Source organism: Hypomesus transpacificus, chromosome 12, assembly GCF_021917145.1.
Source record: "Hypomesus transpacificus isolate Combined female chromosome 12, fHypTra1, whole genome shotgun sequence".
NCBI lineage: Eukaryota > Metazoa > Chordata > Actinopteri > Osmeriformes > Osmeridae > Hypomesus > Hypomesus transpacificus.
Window position 1 is genome coordinate 2,565,573 of NC_061071.1, and position 23,475 is coordinate 2,589,047.

At 42.2% G+C, this 23,475-nt stretch overlaps 2 protein-coding genes and 1 long non-coding RNA gene across 4 annotated transcripts; 1 reads left to right on the forward strand and 2 right to left on the reverse strand.

Moving 5' to 3' along the window:
- Positions 1 to 888: 888 nt before the first annotated feature.
- On the reverse strand, positions 889 to 10,960 carry stat1a (signal transducer and activator of transcription 1a). Of its 2 annotated transcripts, XM_047030902.1 has the most exons (26): positions 10,520 to 10,960; positions 10,183 to 10,372; positions 8,114 to 8,241; positions 7,794 to 7,938; positions 7,476 to 7,571; positions 7,286 to 7,372; positions 7,045 to 7,123; positions 6,850 to 6,941; positions 6,546 to 6,697; positions 6,248 to 6,406; positions 5,844 to 5,936; positions 5,621 to 5,680; positions 5,512 to 5,532; positions 5,320 to 5,410; positions 5,189 to 5,230; positions 4,993 to 5,076; positions 4,781 to 4,879; positions 4,560 to 4,695; positions 4,286 to 4,341; positions 4,103 to 4,194; positions 3,870 to 4,009; positions 3,482 to 3,667; positions 2,624 to 2,699; positions 2,437 to 2,533; positions 2,263 to 2,289; positions 889 to 2,130 (listed from the first exon to the last, which is right to left on the reverse strand). In XM_047030902.1, the coding sequence occupies exons 2-26, from the start codon at positions 10,300 to 10,302 to the stop codon at positions 2,116 to 2,118; spliced, it is 2,373 nt and encodes a 790-aa protein (XP_046886858.1). In that variant the 5' UTR covers positions 10,303 to 10,372; positions 10,520 to 10,960; the 3' UTR covers positions 889 to 2,115. The 2 variants fall into 2 exon arrangements, with proteins under 2 accessions (XP_046886858.1, XP_046886859.1); XM_047030903.1 differs by lacking the exons at positions 10,183 to 10,372; positions 10,520 to 10,960 and adding an exon at positions 8,475 to 8,610.
- A 210-nt stretch (positions 10,961 to 11,170) lies between these two features.
- LOC124474595 lies at positions 11,171 to 12,598 on the forward strand. Its single transcript, XR_006956845.1, has 2 exons — positions 11,171 to 12,066; positions 12,186 to 12,598. It is a non-coding gene; the product is annotated as an uncharacterized LOC124474595 (long non-coding RNA).
- Positions 12,599 to 17,010: 4,412 nt separating this feature from the next.
- Positions 17,011 to 23,326, reverse strand: ftcd (formimidoyltransferase cyclodeaminase). The gene is made up of 15 exons (XM_047030996.1): positions 23,063 to 23,326; positions 22,523 to 22,721; positions 21,993 to 22,176; positions 21,612 to 21,740; positions 21,404 to 21,492; positions 20,900 to 21,079; positions 20,570 to 20,707; positions 20,350 to 20,481; positions 20,117 to 20,178; positions 19,670 to 19,799; positions 19,231 to 19,392; positions 18,868 to 18,911; positions 18,359 to 18,497; positions 18,015 to 18,110; positions 17,011 to 17,277 (listed from the first exon to the last, which is right to left on the reverse strand). The coding sequence occupies exons 2-15, from the start codon at positions 22,574 to 22,576 to the stop codon at positions 17,194 to 17,196; spliced, it is 1,623 nt and encodes a 540-aa protein (XP_046886952.1). The 5' UTR covers positions 22,577 to 22,721; positions 23,063 to 23,326; the 3' UTR covers positions 17,011 to 17,193.
- Positions 23,327 to 23,475: the final 149 nt, after the last annotated feature.

The following is a 23,475-nucleotide window of genomic DNA, read 5'->3' on the forward strand; positions in this document are numbered from 1 at the left end:
ATTTGATCTGTTAGAGACATCATATTTGTTACAAATGCACCTCTTCTACACCTTTAAAGAAAATCCTGGTACTCAGTGACAACAGTGAGCCATGAGCAGGCTACTTTCTCACCTGCTTACACTGCAAATAGAGAACCTGTAGATTGCACCATTGTTCACAAGAGACTGTAGTCAGTTTTAGAGGACATTGTACACCCCCTGGTCACATTATACGTTCTTTTAAAAAGGGTTCGGGCATAGGCCTAGTTATTTTAGCTTTCAGTGCATTACAATTTGGTCTTTATTTGATCACGCCTAGTGGACTTTGGAATGGTGGACATAGGATCTTCCCCTCTTCAAGTGGAGATGATGATGGTTTTTATGAACAAGCTCAACACCACCACCAACTGATGGAGCACTTTTTAAAAACAGAGCTACGCACATTGATTGTTCTAACTGTTTAGAGTAAGAGTGAAAGGAGAAATGTCTTATACTTGAAAAGTCTTGAAATGCATCCAGTTATCGCTTTGTGGAAGCTACTTTGTGTCTGTGTGCTGGTGTGATTGGTTATCAAACCAAATCTGGTCTACAGAACGGTCAAAATCTCACTCAATAGTACAAAACAACTAACCATAATAACAACATGACCTGCATTTGATTCTGTTCACCTAATTTTCCTAAACTATTATTGTATTAGTTGAAACACACTGACTGTATTTATCCTGTAACATCTGTTGAATAGTGCAGGTCAACAAAAACATGAAATACTTTGAATGTATGGTGTTACTGTCATCAGTTTGTTTCTTCTTCCGTGTATATTTGCTTCTGCTCAAGGCAGTGAGTGACTGTGTTGCAAAAAAAATGAAAATATTTATTCACAAATAAAACTTTAAATAAAGTACAACTTGAGGTGTTTACAGTGTTTATTTGTTATACATTCAGACATATAACTTCATATGACTAAAAAGTAATGTATAATTTCTGACTGGTGACCATGTAAGAGCTCACCAAACTTATCCTCCTCCATAAATCCCTTTTTTTTTATGAAGAGCCTGACGTTGTCATGCTCATCATTCTAGTCAGAATATGAGTCTGAAACTGCTCCATTGGGCTGTGAGTATGGGGCGTGTTTCAACCGAACTCATAAAAAAAAGGCTCTTCGCTTAATTGGATAGACTTACAACCAATCAGAGCAACGTAGTATGTTGTTTGTTGAAAACAAATTCAACCCAAACGCTCTTTGGTGACATGATTGATTAAGTTACTGTTGATCATCTGTCCATCATCGTATAAAGCCCGCCCTGACAATTTGATTGCTCCGAACAGCTCCTGTTCGTACATACTTTTTCCCCAACCGAGCGATCCCAGGCCCAACTTCCCGACCAAATTGTTTTTGTGAGCGGGGCTAAGTTGGGCTGGCAGCCAGCCAGGCTCGGAAGAGCCTATATACAACAACAAAAATGCTGTGTAGTTCCACACTGCAAAATACGCCAATTCTTTGTTTTACTGCTACTCAAAGACATTGGCTGCGTTTCCCAATAGCAGGGCTGGCGTTTGCTAGAGGTGAACTAGGCAGCCGCCTTGGGCGCCACAAAGAGGGGGGCGCCACATACCGAAGTGCGTCCATTAATTAACAGTCCAGCACCACAAGCAGAGGGCGCCGAGGCTGGGTGGGGGGGTGTCTCTCCGATTTGTGCTACGGGGCGGGGGGGGGGGGGAGGGTGCTGTTGAAACATTTTGCCTAGGGCGGCGAAGGTACTCGCGCCGGCCATGCCCAATAACGATGGATCGTAGCAACGATTGAGCAAAAAACGAAACCATTGATATTTCTTGCATGCGTTTCCCCAACATGTTCTTAAGGAGTAGGGTAATCTGTGCGCTTTCAAGAACCACGGATTTTCAAGAGACACTTTAGCTACGATGTCTTTGGGAACGGCCTGTAAAACTAAGATTCGTCGTACAATGGTTTCTTCGATCAATTTAGGCTTACGCACCCATTATTGTTGGGTGTATAGATATTTTCACTGAAACTACAATTTTAAACATGCAAGAAAGAGTGAATGAGTGAGACATTCCAGTAAATGAATGCATTTGATCAATTCTCTCGAGGGAACAGTTGGCGTTATGTCCGTCTTCCTATTCAGCATACATCTAGACATGCACACAGAAGAGAGAACGTTAGCGCTGGATCTAGAAACAAGAACAGCAAGGGTGAAATCTTAAAAGAGTGCCAAACTTGTGAAGCATTTTCCAGGGAGGAAAGCAATGACTCATTAAATGTACCGTATAGTCTTCATGAAGATCACGGGTCTGAGCCATGCGGTATGATTGAGAAAAAGGCCAGAGTAAGTACAAGGGAAAGGCAAGACAGCATAGCAAGAGCAACTATGGAATACATACACACATAATGATAGTTGGCAGCATAGGTATAGAGAACTGATAGTAAACAAGACTTACCACTTCATCGATTTGTGTTGTGCTTACAATCTGCGACAATTCCCCATAAACCTCAGGTGACATGGGCATCATGTTGTCGTGAAGCTGAGATGGGGGACTAAACACATACAGAAGACCAGGAATGAATCAAAACTTGATTTAAAGTGTTTAAGATGTTAAGGCAGATTGTAAAGATACCAGAACTTACACTTCTGAGATAGATATGAGTTCGGTCTTCATGTAGCCTGAAACAGAGGGAGACTCCACATCCATTGGCTCTGATGCTGGAAAACACACATTTTGGCCAAGCAAAATATCTTAAGACATAATCCTTCACCAGTGGACAGGCTTATAAGACTATCTGGACTTTTCTTGGAACTATAAAACCAATAAATCAATCATGTTTTACAGAAAGAACCTACATAGTATGCCTAAGCATCCACAAAAATAGTATGGAAGTATGGAAATAAAGTCCCCTAAGGCTATCCTGCAGGTGCTATCCCGCAGGTGCTATCCCGTAGGTGCTATCCTGCAGGTGCTATCCTGCAGGTGCTATGCTGCAGGTGCTATCCTGAAGGTGCTATCCCGCAGGTGCTATCCTGAAGGTGCTATCCCGCAGGTGCAATCCCGCAGGTGCTATCCTGAAGGTGCTATCCTGAAGGTGCTGTCCCGCAGGTGCTATCCTGAAGGTGCTATCCTGAAGGTGCTATCCTGAAGGTGCTATCCTGAAGGTGCTATACCGCAGGTGCAATCCCGCAGGTGCTATCCTGAAGGTGCTATCCTGAAGGTGCTGTCCCGCAGGTGCTATCCTGAAGGTGCTATCCTGAAGGTGCTATCCCGCAGGTGCAATCCCGCAGGTGCTATCCTGAAGGTGCTATCCTGAAGGTGCTGTCCCGCAGGTGCTATCCTGAAGGTGCTATCCCGCAGGTGCTATCGTGAAGGTGCTATCCTGAAGGTGCTATCCTGAAGGTGCTATCCTGAAGGTGCTGTCCCGCAGGTGCTATCCTGAAGGTTCTGTCCCGCAGGTGCAATCCTGCCTGTCGATGAGGAGGGCCAGCCTGCCTACCCTCAGCCCTGGCGTAGAACTTCCCAAAAGCCTTGTCCTTGGGGATGTTCGGGTAGAGGAACCGCAGCGGGTTCTCCGGGATGTTCTCCGCAGCCATCACCTTGTACTTGCGGATGATGTCCGGCAGAGACACGGCTGTGAGCTCCTTCTTAGTGTAGGGCTCCACAGCATGGAAGACAGGCTTATCTGTGTTCAAACACACACACAAGGTGTGGGATTAATATCCAAGGCATTCAGTTGGAAGACATTTAAAAAACGAAACTTTACCGAAAGGAATCTGTCATCATCATTCGGATCCATTTAGATGAATATGAGTATTGAGGGACTTGTATTTGGTACGTGTGTTTTGTTTGTGGCGTATTTTGCTGAGGGAGGGGGTCTGTCTCACAGTTGACGTCATGGTCCACCCAGGTGAAGGTGATGGCTCCCTCTCTGCTGCTCTCGCTGAAGCGCAGCAGGAAGGTACCGGGACACTTGTCGCTAAGCATGGCTTTCTCTCGCTCCTTGCTGACAAAGCCCACGATACAGCTGGTTGAGAAAGACAAAAAAAAATGAGTCAGAGAGAGAGAGAGAGAAGATAAGAGCGGCCCTGCGCGAGGTCGATCCGGATGGATGATTTACCCATCGTTCCACAGGGAGAGCAGGTGTCTCTTGATGAGATCCAGGATCCCCTCGATCCAAAGCCAGAAAGGAAAGCTCTTCTCACTCACGCTCTGGTACACCACAAAAACAACAACATTCAGTGGAAAGAAGCTCCAGACATACATAAGATTTTCTTGGCCGGCAGTTACTTTATTCACTGACCTTACAGAACTTATTCCATGGGATCAGACCCTCTGGATTCCTTGCCGCTTTTGCTCCTGTTTAGCATGTTTGAACATGTAACATGTTAATCCCCCAACCTGGTATTTGGACTGTAAATCTCACTGACCGACGCCACACTGTCATGCACAGTTGGTGAAACAAGGCAAGGCACAGGCTTCAACAACATGAAGCAAGCCAGTATAATGAGGATGAACCATGGGCTGGGCACTGTCCTAGAAGCCAGAGGTTAAGATGTACACTTGGTGTCCCTTACCTAGGAGCTTGTCCGCCAGCATGTCCAGCTGCTCCTCGCTGAGTCCCCGCTTGGTGACCGAGGAGAACTGCCAGCTCAGCACCTTGGACAGCTGGCTCCAGGTGGCCGAGGGCGGACTCAGGAAAAACTTCAGGTTCTGTACCATGCAGAAAAAAACAACACTGACCAAGATGTGTGTGCTGGTATGCGTGTTGGCACAGGCGTGTGGGTGCTAGGCCTACCTTGGGTTCGGTGGTCAGCATGTTGTACCACAGGATGGAGGCCCAGCCACTGGGCAGCTGGCTCACGTTGGAGATGACCACGATAGGCAAGGAGATGGTCTGGCAGAAGCACAGATCGTCAGCTCTCTCATAGCTTGGCTGAGTATTGCAGGGACCTCATGTATGAGATAATGGAGAAAACGAATGCACTACAATACCCAAGATGCACTTACCTCGAGTTTGATATCCAGGCCTGACTGGCTGAGATCAGACTCGAAGCAGATGGAGTGCAGTTCTTCTGTTACAATCAGAGGGCCCTGGAGAAAAAAAACACACAGCCGGAAATATTACCATAGTAACCTGTTTATAAGAGCATGGTCAGTAATACCCCACTTGGCACCAGATAGTCTGCTTGTAAGAATCTATTACCTCGTTTGTTCTGTTGCCAGCTACTTTCTGTTCTTTCAGTTGCTATGGGGAGATCAGAAATAACAGAAAGTACAGACGTCAATTCCTTGGCATATTGAGACAGTACAACAATGCCTTTTTTTTCTCCTTACCAAATGGCGGAATTCTGCAGCCAAACTGCCATTACACTCCTCCATGTTCATGATTTTTGTGTTTGTTCCCAATATGTTGAACTTGCGAAAGCTGAGAATGAAGTGATTTGTTGTGAGTGTTATGCAAAGATCACAAAGACCACACACTATCTGAATGTTGTCAATCATTGGTACAAATTATGTCACACATACCCCTTCTTCTCTGTAACATCCCTGGGGGAAAATGAAAAGAATGGATTCATTAGTATCCATAAAGTATTTACTACGTGTTGGTAAAATGAAGACATGTTTCAACACTTACTTGTCAAACACAGCTTTCACTTTGAGCTGGTAGTTGAACTCCTGCAGTTTCACAAGAAATCTAGACAATCGAGAACATGAGGCAACATGTTGTATTTTATCCTTGAAACAGTCAGTGAAAAATGCAGGTATAGACAAGTTGGATGTCTGTAGCTCAGTGGTACAGAATTTGACAGCAGTTTGACTCGAGAAAAGCATCTGCAAAGTGATTACATTACACTTACCGGAGCTTCACAGTGAACTGTACTTGTGTTTTCAGCACCAGAGGCCTCTGTGGGTGAGTTGGCATGCAGGGCTGTCTTTCTACCACCAGGGAGCTAAGACACATAGTACACAAAGCCTTTTAAGCGAACCAAACATGGACACTTACCACTGTACAGCCCAAATAAAAAGAGTTTGAAACAACATATTTCCACACCCTTTCCATTTCCTTCGTCAGTCGTTACAGCAACGACTGTTAAGCCAGTGCTTTGATTGAGAAACCCAGTTCTACTTTACTGACAGCCGCATCTCCTGGGTTCTTGCTCCATAGTGGAACAGTTCAAGAAACATTGATTTTGTACGCTCTGTCAGAAAAGAGACAGGCACGGAACACTGTGCCATGTACGCGTGCTGGTTGGTGGCTCACTGTTCTATGAGGGTCCTGAAGAGGGTCAGGGTGCGTCCCTCAAGGAAGGCCTTCTGCTGGGTGATGGGGTCCCTCTCGTAGGTGTACTTCTGCTCCAGCTCCTGAAGCTTCTTCAGCTGCTGCCTCAACTGCTGCAGGCACTCCGCCACCGCCGTGAACCTACGGCGGGAGACAAACAAGACGGAGTAGAGTGAGGAGGAGGCCGGAGGAAGACCCGCTTGGACGGTCTGAGACTGGAAGACAGAGAGCATGTGGGTTCATGTGGCTGTGAGATAGCGCTTCTGTCCAAAGGCTTCACCAGTTCTGCAGCTGGTCCAGACAGGCGTTGGGCGAGCCGCCGATGCAGGCGATTTGCTGCCGATGTTTCCATTCTGGGAGCTCCTCAGAGATCAGGTCATTTTGGACCACCTCGATCATGTTCAGAACCTCGGCCAGCTGCTGCACCACTTCCTGAAAAGGGGACATGTCCACCACATCTTTGAATATGATTTGCTCTTTGTTTTACGAGCAGGAGTTTGTATATGACTAAGAAAGATTTGGGAACTCTGGAATTTATTTCAGGTCTGCAGTAGGCTTCATTTGGTGTGAATAAGCACACTTACCTCTCTCCTGAATTTCAACTCAAAGACCATTTTTCCAACAAGCATCTTTTCATGCTCTAGCTCCTTTTGAGCTACTCCATTGATTTCATGTTCTGTTGAAAAAAGAAAAGGTTAAAAAAATGGACAAAAACATGGACACCCGGTATAAATAACACACAATACAAAAACGAATAGCCGGAAAATCAAAAACTATACCTCTGTTCTTCAGGGAATTGAGCTTGAAGTCATGATCGTCTTGCAGGTCCTCAAGGGATTTGATATGCTGATCTGTCTCCTACGAAGAAAGAAAATAATTTACGTGACCTCATATTCCAATATAGTAGGCATTGACCATGTGCAAAATGCCAAATTGGGTGATTATAGTTATGCCACACACTTATTGATAATTGGTGAATGATGGCTGGCCATACTCCAAGAAATGAAAAAGATAATTTACCTGCACCTTGTTTTTCATGTCCTTAACTTTGTTGTCCAGCTTTAGTTTTTCTACTACCATGTTAGATGGGGAGCTTTCCTCATTAGTCTGAAAATTTAAATTTTGTTAGTGGCCGCTGCCCATTAGGTAAAGATGTACAGTGACAATAAGCAGGCATTTATCCAAAATGGTTGTATTTAGGGGACAGAACCTCAATACTCTTGGCATTTTCTAGGATCTTCTGCTCCTCCTTCAGATTTCTGGATATAATCATGGCCATGTGAACAGGGTCCTCCTGAAACCGGTCCTGTAACAGAGCATTTATCACTCACAGCCGCTGTTATCATTATTGTCAGTTTCATCTCATTGTCATCACCTCCCGCAAGATGATTTTCCCAGGCATGGAATGTGGATAAGTAACGGTAAAACACATTCCTCTGGATGTTCATACTGCTTTGACACTCCTGTTTAACTGTAGCGTTTCTCTGCAAACGAAAGTGATCGAGAGGGAGAACTGAGCTTGACCTACCTGGAGGTTTCTCTTGATCTTGCGAATGTTGTGTTGAAGCAGAAAGTTGTTCTCCAGAGCAAAGCGACTGTGCTGGTCGTCAAGTTGAGCCAGGAGGTCGTGGAAGCGAACAGTTGCCAAGGAGTCTTGAACAGCCACATTGTCCCTATGGGATTGAGATCATTAAACACGGATTAGTAGAGGAAAATTATGTTGACAACTGCAATGTTGTTATAGCCCACAGAATGTGTTTCAGACATCCTTAAGTTAACTTTGCCTGAACGTCATGTTTCCTAAATTAATTAGTATTATATTAAATGTATGTCCCTGTATTAGATTACCAGTCAATGCTCTCTATCCACTTGCTGAGATATTGTCGTATGTCCATTGGGAAGGAGTCATCGTACAGTTGGTCCACTTGCTCCAGGTACTTTGAGTCCAGTTGCTGTAGCTGGATCCACTGGGCCATCTAGAGACCATACAATGTAGTTATCTATTAGTGAGACTACATAACATTCTAGTGTCTAGAACCTGAATAGGGTCAGTATAAGGAATACACGAAAGGCATGTATTATTGAAGAGTTTGCGTAATACAAATAATATCTGCATTACCAAGCTCACAAAGTTAATAACGTCGAAGCAGCTACTGTTATTACGTACTCAAGTTACAGTATAAAACGCAAAAATAGTTTGACTACTTACCTTTACATGTAAGAAATGTTCAAATTCTTTATATATTATTATCGCTCAATAACAGCGTATTTAATTCTGTTCACTTTCTGAAGGTTTCGTACTGTCTCGGTCAAGAGTCAGGCTGTCAGGAAACGCACGTTATCCAATAGTATTTTAAGATTCCATAAACAATGCCCTCCCATTTTTGTGGTAGCCAATTAAAATGAAGGCAATTTCGCTGTTGTGACAGTCAAACATCCTCCCATGATGGTCCTTCCTTTTACGAAAATGGGCATCTAAATGTAAGAATATCAATAATTGTTTCTTCTTCCATTAACTGCAGTAGATTATCTTTGAATCTTAAATAACTGTATATAAACTCTATACACAAAACGGAAAAATATATGCTGAAATACGTCCTTTAACAAATGAGGGGGGGAGCATTGCCGGATCAGCCAATGTTGACCACGTGTTTTCAGAGAAACTGAAAGCCATCCTCTTGCATCCTTGACACGCGCACAACTCTTCCATGCGCGTTTATCCATTCTAAATCTCAATCATATAGGTTTTGTATACCCATTTTTTGTGCTTGTGTCTAAATGTCGATTATATATTAACACATATTAATAATTTAATACATTGAATCAATGTCACTTGCACATTATTTGTAAATAATGTACAGATTTAGGCCCTATTAACATGTGTCATTGAATCTTTATTTACCAGATGTTTATTTCATAACATATTCTTGCAGCAGGCCAAAGTATAATTACATTGCATCCACTGTACTATGTAATGATTTTCACCCAGGTATGTTGATAGAGAGATGTGAAATGTGCATAGTACAGTGAGTTTTTAATCTCACAAACATTTGTAATCACGCGTGATCCTGCCTCTGAAAACCCTGTGAACCTTAACAAACAGGACATCTGCACTCCCCGCAACCATGTGTCATTGAAGTCAGGGTTTGTAATGTTGTCTTTCAAACAAAAATCTCAGCAAGAAACTTCCAAATAAGTCTTGGGGGAAGCAGTTCATGGCCTTAAAAAGGTCATTTGGTTCATGTTTTTCGCAACCAAAAAAAACTCCACATGCCTCCCACAGTGTTTTATGCAGAGTGGAAGGTTCACTGTTAGTGATCTATACTTTCAATATGTTCTGGATTTCTAGACTATGGCCTAGACTAAGACAACAACAGCATCCATCACAATGTTATACATTTGTCATTTACTTAAGCATCAGTGAACAAATTATTGTTGTGTTGACTGTATAGACAAACAATAGACTCACTGACTGAGTCTCATAGACCTCCTGCTAACCTCATTCAACAACAAGGGGTGTTACCGATAAAACTGCTGATCAGATTCTGACAGCCACTAAGGCTTAGGAGCAACCACAGTGGTCCACCACCATGGAGGAGATCTTGCCATAGATGATCTGCTCCATGCGATTAAAGTAGAGCATGTTGATTGGGGACATCTTGGTGGGGGTACAGCAGGGTCCTGCAGTCCCTCTGCGGTGGACCTTGCAGTGGCGTGTTCAGGGAGTGGCCTAGGGTGGCACGGGCCACCCCTGAAATCTGATTGGCCACCCCAATATCTTAAAATATGATTGGCTATATGCCCAGTCAGAGGCGGGCCACCCCTTGTGCCACCCCTATCAAAAATGTCTGGACACGCCCCTGGGACCTTGTTCACCAGATGAGTGTGGGGGTATTTCTGCAGGTGCATATACTCACACTCTCCAGAACAGTAGTTGGCCTTGTAGTGTTTTGGGGCAATAATCCAGTCCCAGCCAAAGTCTTCAAAGCCCACAGTGAGAGGGTACCGGCAGCAACGGATTTCTGAAGACTCTTCATCACAATGCAGTTCAGTGTCCCTCCGTGATTGCTTTGTGTTCTCCAGAACCTTTACCTCGATAAAGGGTTGCTGGGAGGGAATAAATGATTTCACGAATTAATATGACAAACCAACTCTGTATAGGCTTTTGCGTTCTGTATGTGGTATAGAGTCAAATCGGCCATAAACAATTTTGTTCAATTGTTGAGTATGTTGGTTGGCCTATAGGCTACTTACCAACCCTTCTTCACCATACTCCACTGAGGTGACCGCTAAATCCTCTCCTTGCGCGTCAATAGTTTCGATCTTAATCCCATAATGTGTATCTGACTGACGGAGCCAGACTTAAAGTAAAAGTTTAATATCTAAACTTTGCCATGAACTTGTCCCTGCATCTACGTCGATCTTCAAAGATCGAATGCGAACGCGCGTCTTCTCTTTTGAAGGTTTAAGATGAGATATTTGCAAGAAAACGGATGAGACTCGATCACTCAGTCGCAGGTAAACCCATAATTGTGCGTTTATTATGTTTTTAATTTCAATCTTGGGAGTAAGCGTGAAAAAACAACAAGGTGGCATTCCAGCTAACTGGGCATTGAGGTCATCTAAAAAGGAAGTAAGAAACATATTTTAGACATAGTCAACAGCTATGACAATGCATCAACGTCTGTGCAGCCTAACACATATTTCAGTTTCAGTTTACATCAGTTGAAACAGATCCGGAAAACCATGACCAATTAAACCGCGGGAATTGCTTGCGTTTACCTGGATCTAGAGCTGTCAATTACGCATGCCACAAGATGCCCAGGATGCGTGCTTTCTGCAAAGTAATGATGACTTCCAAAGATACTTACACTTCTTGGCCATGGTTATAATAGTTTCAGTGGCAGCATGGTCATCATCTTCCACGCGTTGGTCGTACTGGTCCAGGAGTTGTGTCAACGGAGGTGCTTTTGGTAGAAGTTGTCTGATCATATCTCGGCTGATGTTTGGGGCTTGTTCGAGCCTAGGTATACTGAAAATCTGGGATTTAATGCTGTGAAGTCTCATGAGCCTGCTCTGTTCCCTGAACTCGCAAGTTGAGCATTGTTCACCTCCTTTCACGTCAATACCAGGCTGGCGTGTAGTGTTTTTATTAATCTCCATGGCTATTATGGAGACAAAACCAAACAGACTCAGACAAAGCAGAAAACGCATTCTGGCACTTTCCTTATGTTTGTGGATAGAATAACACAGTTTGTACACAGGGTAATGCAGAGCTCTCACAGGACAGTGATATGTTAATATATAATCTCCTCGCCTTTCTGTGTCCACATTTTAATAGGATGGACTAATGGAGAAAAAAAGATTGTAGGTTTTAAAGCGATAGAGACAGAATTGTGATAATTCTTTATTGCATTTTATTAAGTCCAATAAAATAATCTCCAAACCCCCAGGACAGAGTGCACGGCACGCGATGTTATTGTAGCCATATCATATCGGTAGTATACACACACACACGTTAAACTTTATTATTTGATCACTTCATCTATGATATGGTTGAACTTAAACACCTTTTTGGTATCCGTCTTTGACAGAACAAAATGTGTAGTTCTGGCAAAATGACACTAGAGGACAGTACAGACTCTATGTGACTGTTCACTTTACCACTCCCATAAACGTGTTAGTTGTGGCTCACATGTGTCAAGTGTCAATAGAGGTAGTGCAAGAGAATGAAACCAAACAATGTGCATTTCAGAACTGGAACACTGTTAGACCACTTTCAAAGAGTGGGAGTTTTGGAGGTAAATTATTCTATTAGACACGTTAGTGTCATAACATAACACTTTCCTAAAATATATATTTTTCAGTGATATGCAGTGCATTTGGATTTGCTATTCTCCTCTCTTTTTCTACACACCAGGTGCCTCTTTGACCTTCACACATTACCTCAAAGCGCACAGTGTAAAGACAAAATACAATAACATGGGATGTGTCCATTCAAGACTAAGATGCTTCTCAAAGGACGACAGCTTAAGGAAACCAAATGAGAGCATCAGAGAAGCCCACCTTGAAGAGAAACAGCCATTTGTCCACTCAAAAGATCCTGCAAAGAGGCACAAAAACAGCATGGAAGCTTCTGTCCACACAGAGGTCATACAGAATGAATTTACCTCCCTCCAGGCACTAAAAGAGTATGCTCAGAAGATGTCAGAGGAAATTGTTGCACACGCTCTCCATGTATTTGCTAAGCTGGACAGTTGCTACAGAGACATACCGTATATAGAGTCTGATGAGACGTGAAAGCCGTGGCCCTTGGTCAACTCCAGTCCACTTCTGACAGTTAACTACTAGTTACGTTTGAGACCTTTAATAGTTATCTAAAGCTCTGCATTTGATATCTACACTCTCTATCAATTGTGTAAGATTTCGCATTGAATTTTAGTCCCAAAACACACAAAAAAGGCTATTGTTATTTTTTTTTTTTTATTAAAACATTTTTAATTTTGTTTTAAGTGCACTGTGGTTCTTTTTATTAAAAGTTGTATTTTTGCACTCTTAACTAGACTGTGTATGTTCTCTGTTTAATTGAAAATGATAGTAAATGATGTCTTGCACACTGGCTAAACAGGCTGACCTGGTCTTTTGAATGTTTGCTGTGCACGCCCAGGCTTGTGAACATCAAAACAAGACTTCCCCAGAAGTATGTGCACAGGTTATGTCAACTTTAGCACCAAGGCTAATGTGCAAATAAGAGAAGCACACAAGCTACTTCAAGGATATGTCTATATTTGAATTTCTGCACACATATACTTTAATTGATTAAAATAATTTTAAATGTTTCATATTTTCTTCATAACAATAACGTTTTGTATTAGAATGTAGGACATTATTTTGAAATAGTCTGTTGAAATAGTTTTCAAATTTTTATTTCATACACATTTCTATTACTGCAATGTTAAAATAAAATCTTTTTTAAAGTTGATTTTTTGATTGTTCTATTTTAATTGAAGTATTTCTTCTTGTTTTGAGAAAAATCTTCTGTGTCCTGTTCAAGGCCACTGTCAGAGGGCTGCAAGAGGTAAAATCCAAATTTAATGCAAACAGACACATTGATTCAGCTGAATGAAAGACTGAGTCAGTCTTTTTTAGTTATTTCGCTAACTGGGTAGATTTTAAACTAGCCTGAAGAGCTTTCACCATGACTTGCATATCAACTCAATCAGACAAGTTTAGCTGATTAATGTACATTGCATCCATGACAGTAACTACACAGGCACTGCATATTGAGTCATAGTGATGAACTTACCCTCCATGTCAGTGCTTATGATGACCATGACCGTGACCATGTCCATGTCCATGTCCACGTCCACGTCCATGTCCATGACGACCATGTTTGTGGTCACTATCACTACCACTACCACTACCACTGCCACTACCACTGCCACTACCACTGCCACTACCACTGCCGCTGTGGTGTCTGTGTTTGTGTTTGCGCCCATGCTTTCCATGGTGACGGCCCTTCCCATGGTCTTTTTTATCGGGCTCAACAGGCATACAAGGCCCAGGCCCAACAGGGATTGGCCCACAAGTGCCGGGCCCTCCAGGCATATAAGGCCCAGGACCAGGACCAGGCCCTACAGGCATACAAGGACCAGGCCCACCAGGGGTATAAGGACCAGGATAAGGACCAGGCCCACCAGGCATACAAGGACCAGGACCAGGACCACCAGGCATATAAGGACCAGGCCCACCAGGCATACAAGGACCAGGACCACTAGGCGTATAAGGACCTGGATAAGGACCAGGCCCACCAGGAGTCCCTTGACCACCTTGCCCCCCTTGCCCACATTGATTTAGGTCATATCCAGAAGGATGGCCACTACCTTTAAATGGAAAATAAATGGAAAAAAGAGCACCGTTGATGTGGTAATTGTCAAGGAAACATAAAGTGGCATTGTATGCTCACCTGAATGTGCCCAAAACATGAGAATATATCACCTGAACCAGTGTTGAACATGTCTGTGTTCCAAACGTTCCAAACGCATCTATGAATAAATAAATATATGGTTCAGATACAGAGATTTCCAGTGGTGTCAGTGGTGTCAGTGAACGAAAGGGAGGTGCCCGCGTACATTCCATTCTTGTTTTTGCTTCCTGGAACAACTTTCATAATTTAAAATTGTATTTTTTGCTGCTAGAGCGCGTAAAATTAGGCACACGTACAATTCTTTTTCTCATATAAAGTTATGAAAAAACAGAACAAAAAATGAAATACTTTGCTCCTTCCACAGTAATCCATAAGATAAACAATAAGACACTTATGTAAAAAATCTTTGCTGTGTTGTCAACAAAATGAATAAATGGATATTAAATATATACAATTTATGAAAATGTGCTTTTATAAACTGCACAAATAGAAAGTAGCATACTCACTAATCCCTTGTTCACACTTCCAATTCTTCCTTTGAGTTACACCTCTCCCTCATCAGTCAGCATTAGCCTTTTTATTGTAATAGGTGGAGCTTAGAAATGGGAGGGTGCATACTGCATTGTTGCATACTGTGTTTAACCACGAGCGCAATCAAAACTCTTGCTTAGTTAACATTGAAGATGAAATCTAAACTCTTAAATTGTATTTCCCATGTCAATTGTGAATGATTAATTTGTTAGGCATTTGCAGTACTATTAGTAAGACCCATGAGAGACACAATAATAATATCTCTCAATCAACCTGGGATCTGCAACGCTGACCCCTTCATCCTCTGCCAGAAACCTTGGGGTGACCATGGATGACGAGCTCTCCCCCACAGCCCACATTGTATTAGAATGTAGGACATTATTTGGAAATAGTCTGTTGAACTTGTTTTGAAATTTTTATTTCATACACATTTCGATTACTGCCATGTTAAAATATGGTCTTTTTTTCTCTTGATCTTTTGATTGTTCTATTTTAATTGACGTATTTCTTCTTGTTTTGAGAAAATCCTTTTGTGTTCAGGCCACTGTTAGAGGGCTGCAAGAGATAAAATCCAAATGCAAAAAGACACATTGATTCAGCTGAATGAAAAACTGAGTCTTTTTATCTGAGATTTTAAACAAGCCTGGAGAGCTTTCACCATGACTTCCATATCAACTCCATCCAACAAGTTTAGCAGATTAATGTACATTGCATGCTTGGCAGTAACTACATAGGCACTGCATATTGAGTCATAGTGATGAACTTACCCTTCTTGTCAGTGCTGATGACCATGACCATGACCATGTCCATGACCGTGACCGTGACCGTGTCCATGACCGTGACCGTGACCGCGACCGCGTCCACCTCCACGTCCACATCCATGTCTACGTCCATGTCCATGACGACCATGTTTGTGGTCACTATCACTTCCACTATCACTCCCACTACCACTTCCACTGCCACTACCACTGCCACTGCCACTGCCACTGCCACTGCCACTGCCACTACCACTACCACTACCACTACCACTACCACTGCCACTGCCACCGCAGTGTCTGTGTTTGTGTTTGCGTCTGCGCCCTTTTTTTCCACGGCCCTTCCCATGTTTTTTTTTATCAGGGTCAACAGGCATACAAGGCGCAGGCACAACAGGGATTGGCCCACAAGGGCCGGGCCCTACAGGCATACAAGGCCCAGGACCAGGACCAGGCCCTACAGGCATACAAGGCCCAGGATAAGGACCAGGATAAGGACCAGGAACAGGCCCTACAGGCATATAAGGCCCAGGATAAGGACCCTGCCCACCAGGCATATAAGGCCCAGGATAAGGACCCTGCCCACAAGGACCAGGACCACCAGGAGTCCCTTGACCCCCTTGCCCACCTTGCCCACATCGATTTAGGTCATATCCAGAAGGATGGCCACTACCTTTAAATGGAAAATAAATTGAAAAAAAGAGCAGAGTTGATGTGGTAATTGTCAAGGTAACATAAAGTATGCTCAACTAAGTGTGCTCAAAACATGAGAATATATCACCTGAACCAGAGTTAAACATGTCTGTGTTCTAAACGTTCCAATCGCATCTATGAACAAATAAATATATGGTTCAGATACAGAGATTTCCAGTGGTGTCAGTGGTGTCAGTGAACGAAAAGGAGCTGCCCACGTACATTCCATTCTCGTTTTTGCTTCCTAGAACAACTATCATAATTTTTTATTGTATTTTATGCTTCTAGAAGGCAGAAACATGGGTACAAGTACAATATTATTTTCTTATATGACATGTTATGAAAGAACAGAACAAATAATGAAATATACTTTGTTTCCTTTCTACTGACACAGTAATCCATAAGATTAAAAAATAAGCATGTAAAAAATCTTTGCTGTGTTGTCAACAAAATGAATTAAATAGATATTAAATATGTAGATAATTTATGATCATTTGCTTTATAAACTACACAAATATAAAGTAGCATACTCACTAATCCCTTGTTCACACTTCCAATTCTTCCTTTGAGTTACACCTCTCCCTCATCAGTCAGCATTAGCCTTTTTATTGTAATAGGTGGAGCTTAGAAATGGGAGGGTGCATACTGCATTGTTGCATACTGTGTTTAACCACGTGAGTGCATTCTAAACCCTTGCCTAGTTCACATTGAAGATTAAATCAAAACTCTTAAATTGTATTTCCCATGTCAATTGTGAATGATTAATTTGAAGGCATTTACAGTACTATTAGTAAGACCAATGAGAGACACAATAATAATATGAACAACATAATGAAATTAGTTTGGGAAAGATTTTTATTGGAATTTCATTTTGTTGACATGGACTTCCCCAAATATTTTAAAATCTTAGGTTTGTTATCCACATAAACTAGAACCAAGACGAATATGATTAAGTTCATTTTCAGATGTCTTATCCGTTTTCTGGCAGTGAAGGCATTGGCAGTGTAATGTTTGGCTGGATTTCATTCTCTCCTGTCAGCTGCATCCAGGACTGCAGAAGCACTCTCTCTCGCCTCCAGAAGCAGAGCTGAGGCCTTCTGTTGAGTCTGCTCACAAAACACAAAAGCATTCATTAAGGAATCTATTATTTCTCCTTGTTTATTTTTTAAGGTATTTATTTAGCAGATGTCTTTATCCAAAGCAGCATCCAGTAGATGGGGGGGGGCTTAACCCTGAAACCTCTTGCTGCTGCCAAGTGCTCCAGCTACTGAGCTGCGGGTTGTACACTTGTTTTTCAAATGAAATATGCCCAAAAGTGATTAGTAATAGAAAATTACTATCTTTAAGATGTCTATAATAGTCTTTGGCCTAGAACAGTTATTGTTTAGGTCTTCTATAAAGATAGCATAACCTTTTTGTCTAAGACAGTATTGCTTCAGTTTCCGCTTGCTGACCAAGCGTCTAACCAATTAGACTGTTTAACCCTGGTTGTTTTGCCCATACTCCATGGATTCTCAAACACAAGTCCTTCTTTCTTGTCTCAAGTTATGTTTTTAATATGGAACATCTGTATTAAGTCCTGCAACCTGTTTCCTTGTTGCTTTTTTGCATATTGTGGAGTTCCTCTTTTGAACTTTTAAACATTAACTATTGAACTGATTATGTAACTGTCTGGGACTACTGTCTAAAAGCTCAGATCATTCATTTTCAGGTAACCCTTCTACTCCAGACTTCATTTATGGTTCTGTTTTAGAACTGCTCCTCCTTGCAAGAATAAACAGATAAAGCCAAACTCTTCTGACCTCAGACTTTTTATGATAGAATTCCACCACATATTACTTACAGTAGTCTTAAAATAATCATCTTGGATGTCTTTGAGGTTGATTGTGACATTGTAATAGGCTCCAAAAACAGCTGTTTCCAGGGCTTTGGCTGCCACCTAAACAACACAAGACAAAAGAAAGAAAATTTTACAAAGCAAGACATATATTCATATACTACTACTTTACTTTAATGCCAGTCATGTTGACCCAAATAAGATGCATCAGTGCACCTGAGGACAAAAGCAAATGACATGATATTACACCATGTTGTCTCATTATGGTGGCAAAAGTCAAGTAAGCATAAAGCACTTGCATTATACATTGACAACAGCTTCTTTATGTGTTGGAGAGATATTAGATATACCTGCAGGTCTGACTTGCAGGCTACGTTTCCATGGAGAACCATTTCTTTCAGACAAGGCCACAGAAGGTTGACTTGTTGGGCCAGTGACAAGGGGACCCCGACAGCTTTCTTGAGACCCTCTTGCATAGCAACCTGTCTCCTGGGCCAGGGGTAGAGGAAGTGGAGATGGGAGAATCAAGGGGATAAATAAATGTATTAGATTGGTGTGAAACAAAACAAGATGGCCGACAAACAGGTTCTCCTGCTTCTAATCGTGTGTTCACGATCTACGTGTCTACGTCAATGTAATTTTTGCATGAATTGAATCACTGTCACTGATGCGGTTGTTTGATTTTACACACCCTCTATAGTTATGTTTAGCTGACACATACAGTATATCTATGGCACTACAGGCCTGTCACAAGACCATTAATAAAAAAGGTTTACTTTTCATTTAGCTAAAACCTTTTTTAAACAAAGTTTAAATCACTCATTCAAAACTTTTCAAGCGTCAAGAGTTCAGCAATCACCTTTTGACTTCATCTTTAGTGTTTCTTGGCATTTTGAGCGCTGCCTAAAAAAGAGAAGAATTCAGGTGTGGTACTACAATGGCAAATATGTGATACATGGACAAGTTCTATCACCACCTTTTCCGTTGAAGAATGAAAAAAAATGTGACACGCTCTGGTAAAAAGGGTCAGTAGTTGGCCAACTAGTTCTTCCGTTTTTTACAGATGAAGAAAGTGCAGATTGTAAGTACTTTTAAATGACGTGTCATACATTTAATGTCATACAAAATACTACGAAATTAAAGAAAGTAAATGTATAAAAAATGATGAGGCCAGACAGGAGTTTTCTCCGTTTTTTCCTGTAGTACCAGTTCTCTCCCTCACCATGTAGCTATTAAAGGCCGTAGAGTCAGAGTCCACCATGACCAGCAGCTCATTCATGGCCTGGTGGAAGGGAGGGATCAGTGTCCTCATCACCCCGTCCAGATCCTCAAACTGCCTCTTCCCATAGGTCATCTGGCCCACCATGGCTCCCAGGGCAGCCCCCTAAAAATAAACGAAGCGGACACTTAGACAACACCATCCCCACACACACTCATTTGAATACATTTAAATATAAAACAGGAATAATACAACTAAAAAAACGATTTTATAAAAACATTACATTCAATTAGATACATTCGTATAACAAATGTAAAACACAAAACTCTGTACCTGTAACATACTGTATATACTCTTACACAACACAGACATTTTATTAGTCATGTTTGACTCATGTCTTCTTTTCAGTGAGCGCATATTATCAGAGGTGTGAGGGTGTTACCATGGCAGCGACAGTGGCAGAGACCGACCCTCCCCCGGGGGCAGCGGTTCTGGCCCCGACACTGCGTACGAACTGCTGAAGCGACAGAGACACCAAACGCTTGTCGTCCTGAGTACTGTCCACCATGTACCTATACACACCACAAGCACCGGTCCATACAATGCGGAGTCAGATGGCTGAGCGGTTAGGGAATCAGGCTATTAATCAGAAGGTTGCCGGTTCAATTCCTGGCCGTGCAATATATGACGTTGTGTCCTTGGGCAAGGCACTTCATCCTACTTGCCTTGGGGGAATATCCCTGTACTTACTGTAAGTCGCTCTGGATAAGAGCGTCTGCTAAATGACTAAATGTAATGTAAATGTATACACACCACAAGGAGCGGTCCATACAATGCCTTCTAAACCAGGACCTCAAACAGTGAACTGAATGAATAAGAGTAAACATACTCTATTATCCTGTCCTTAGGGTTGAAAGCCCCAAGAGAATCAAGTCCAAGTTTACTGATGACCTAAAGTGGAAAAAATGTTGCACACACAACGAAAATACAAAATAGGTGTGAGAAGTAGAAGGGAGGGTAACTATGATATTACAGTAGCTACAGTAATGACTGTAGAGATTGATGTTGAGATCCAGCTGAATCTAAGGTGCATCATTCCCTTTCAAGTCATTCTGTCCTCACCAGCCGGACTTTGTGTTCCTCCTCCACTATGAACAGACTGTCTTTCTGGATGTAGAAGTCCGCACAGTCGAGCAAGGCTTTTAGTGGAACAAGGCCTACGATCTGGGAGCCCACCACGGGCAGATTTAGGTCCTGAGCAGACCAAACACATCAGCTTTACAATAGGTCCAAAATCAGACAATGACCATGATTACCAACCGTATCTATGCTACACCCCTACCTTGGAAATGCTGCAGATCTCCTCGTACACAGTGTGGACGGGTGTCAGCTCATAATCCAGGATGTTGGTGGACACCTGGGCTATGTTCGATTCCTCCAGGTACCAGCCCATACCCTGGACCTTCTTCAGAAGACCTGGCTAAAATACACATATCCACCAAAAAGATTCCTATATTTTACAGTAGTCTTTGTACGCATGCTGTTCCATCAAATGTAGTTCATGCCTAAACATGAGTGAAGTTAAACGTGTAAAACGTTTTCCTAAATGTTCCTACAGAAGTCACTTTCACAAACAAATCAATGTGTAACGGGGCTCTGTAAACCAGCCCACCTGATCTTTTCCTCGTCCCTGTTCCCTGATGTCCAGAGCGATCCGATGGGCTTGTTCCTTGGTGCTGAGGAGGTTCACGTTGTAGGCAATGAGGAACTTGCGTGCCCCGGTGACTGTAGCTCCCCAGGAGGGGCTGAATGTGGCAGGACCATAGTCAGGGGCCCACTCTGCCATCTTCAGCTACGCACAACACATACAATCATCCGTTCGTGTGATACAGACGAATACATTACTTGGCTTGTTACAGTTGATTATACAACAGAATCTGATCTGATCAAATCTGATCAGTTGACTGTCATGATATATTTAAATTATATAACAGGTAAATCCTATATATCACTGGTATGCTGTGCCTTTGACTGCAGCGGTTTACCACAGTCTTGTGGTTTATTGCTTCATGTTATCACACACACATCCCCTTTACACTATAGTATCAAGGAAAACTTGAATATTATTGCGACATTATAGTCTGTAATTAACTGTTGAATAAATACAGAATCTCACTTTCTCAGCCAAGGCCTCATATTCTCCAGCGCGGACAGATGGAAGAGAGGTCCTGTTTTCTTTTCTTGCAGCTTCTCCATACAGGTAGACTGCATTAAAGCATAATAGTACATAAGTCCTAATGATACATTACATAATACCAGCTTGAGTAGAGGCACATTCGTGCATTATAATCATACAAGCTGAAGTATGTTTGACTTTAACAAACCAGGTACATGCAGCACTTCTGTTAACCGCTCGGCAAAGATATTGGCACAGTTGACACAGTCCTCCATTGTGACGTTCTGGACAGGGATGAAAGGGCACACGTCCATGGCTCCAGTCCGCGGATGCTCTCCTAAACAAACAGACTTGTCAGTCCAGATAAACCCCAAGTCATCAATGGTACTATAATCAATGAAAGATCATCAGTGAACAAAACTATGGGATTTATTACCCTTTGATCAATCCATATAGTTTTTTTCTTTTTTTTACAGTCTTTTCAACATCAGTTGTAGTCCCACATTGTGAAAGGGTTGGAGTTAAGGTTTCAGTGTAGTTTAAGAACTGGAACCTTGGTTGTGTCTGCCACTCGCCCATATCAGTGTACCTGAGTGTTTGGTCATGTCTATGAGAGGGAAAGCAGCCCGGGCGGCGTTCAGCGCCCCCTCCACCACAGCCTCAGGCGAGCCCACAAAGGTGTAGACGGTACGGTTAGTGGAAGACCCTGGGTCCACATCCAGCAGACTGCAGCCATCAGTCGTGGAAATGGCCTCTGCAATGGCATCAATCACCTGCATGCAAGAATCTCTCATGAACTCTCTGATGTGTACTGCACAATTATTAAACATGTAAAGAGTGTCTATTTTGGGCATGAATAAGAATGTTGACATTTCCAAAGAATTTCAAAATGTTTAGACATTTGTGTTCTTTACCACTTTTATCACCTAATGCTGTCATATATTACATACCACTGTCAAAAACATTTATACAAATGTGTGTTCATATTGCAATTTGTTGGCAGCCTGACAGCCCTTCCAGAAGTTGTCTGACCACAGGCTAAAAGTGTTGTTCTAATCACACCACCAGGATTGACAGCTATCACAACTCAAAGTAAATCCAAGATCACGTGTCTCCTACCTGTTTGTTACAGCCCTCCGAGAAGTTAGGCACACACTCTACTAGCTTTGCCATAATATCCAGAGTATCACAGGGTTATCCAGGATTAGAATCAGACTAACTTCAGGCAGGCAGGATACAACACCTCTGTTCCAGCTGGCACATATATGTCCACTGGGTTTCTTCTTCTCCAAAATCCACATTTTAAGCGTGGCTCCCCCTGAAAAAAATGTTGAATCATTAACCTGTCCCACTGCCCTGTATCTAGGTCGCTTGGCAATGATTCCCTCACTGCTCCAATAATTACCAATGAGGCGGAGGAAGCAGACACATGCAGCACAACACAAATTCCCAACACTTAAACACATAAATTGAGGGAATAAATTTGGTATCAATCCAGGTATAGCATAGACAGTTAATGTGCCCTTTAACAAATAGATAAAAGGTTTTTGCTTAACAAACATCACTAGAGAAGTACACAAATGTGCTATGTAGGCCTTAGAAAATAAGAAATAAAGAGCCAGTATTGTCATATTTAAACATCGGTGTAAGGTGCATTACCTCTTATTTCTTACGATAGACCCGTGTAAGTTATGCACAAAGTTCATTCCCTGAAACCACACCAAGGTTTCATCTTACAAAAACCATTGGTTTGTTGGTTAAGATTTGTCAGTGCTTCAGAATTGGATTTTTTGTTATCTGCTGCTTCAATATTCCACAGGATTAAGCAGGCATGCTGAGGCACACAACATAATCCAAACCCAGCCTAATTAAACTGATCACAGCATTGCACTGCATAACAAAATGTGTCATGACAGTTAGTCTATTTGACAGGTAAATGTTGATCTTGAAGCATGAAAGAAACATTCTCAATCCAAGAATACACAGAAAGCTCATTAGATGAAACAGGACTATGCACCAAAGTCCCACTGTTAAAAGATAAACCGAATTTAAATCTGTGAACACATACTGTG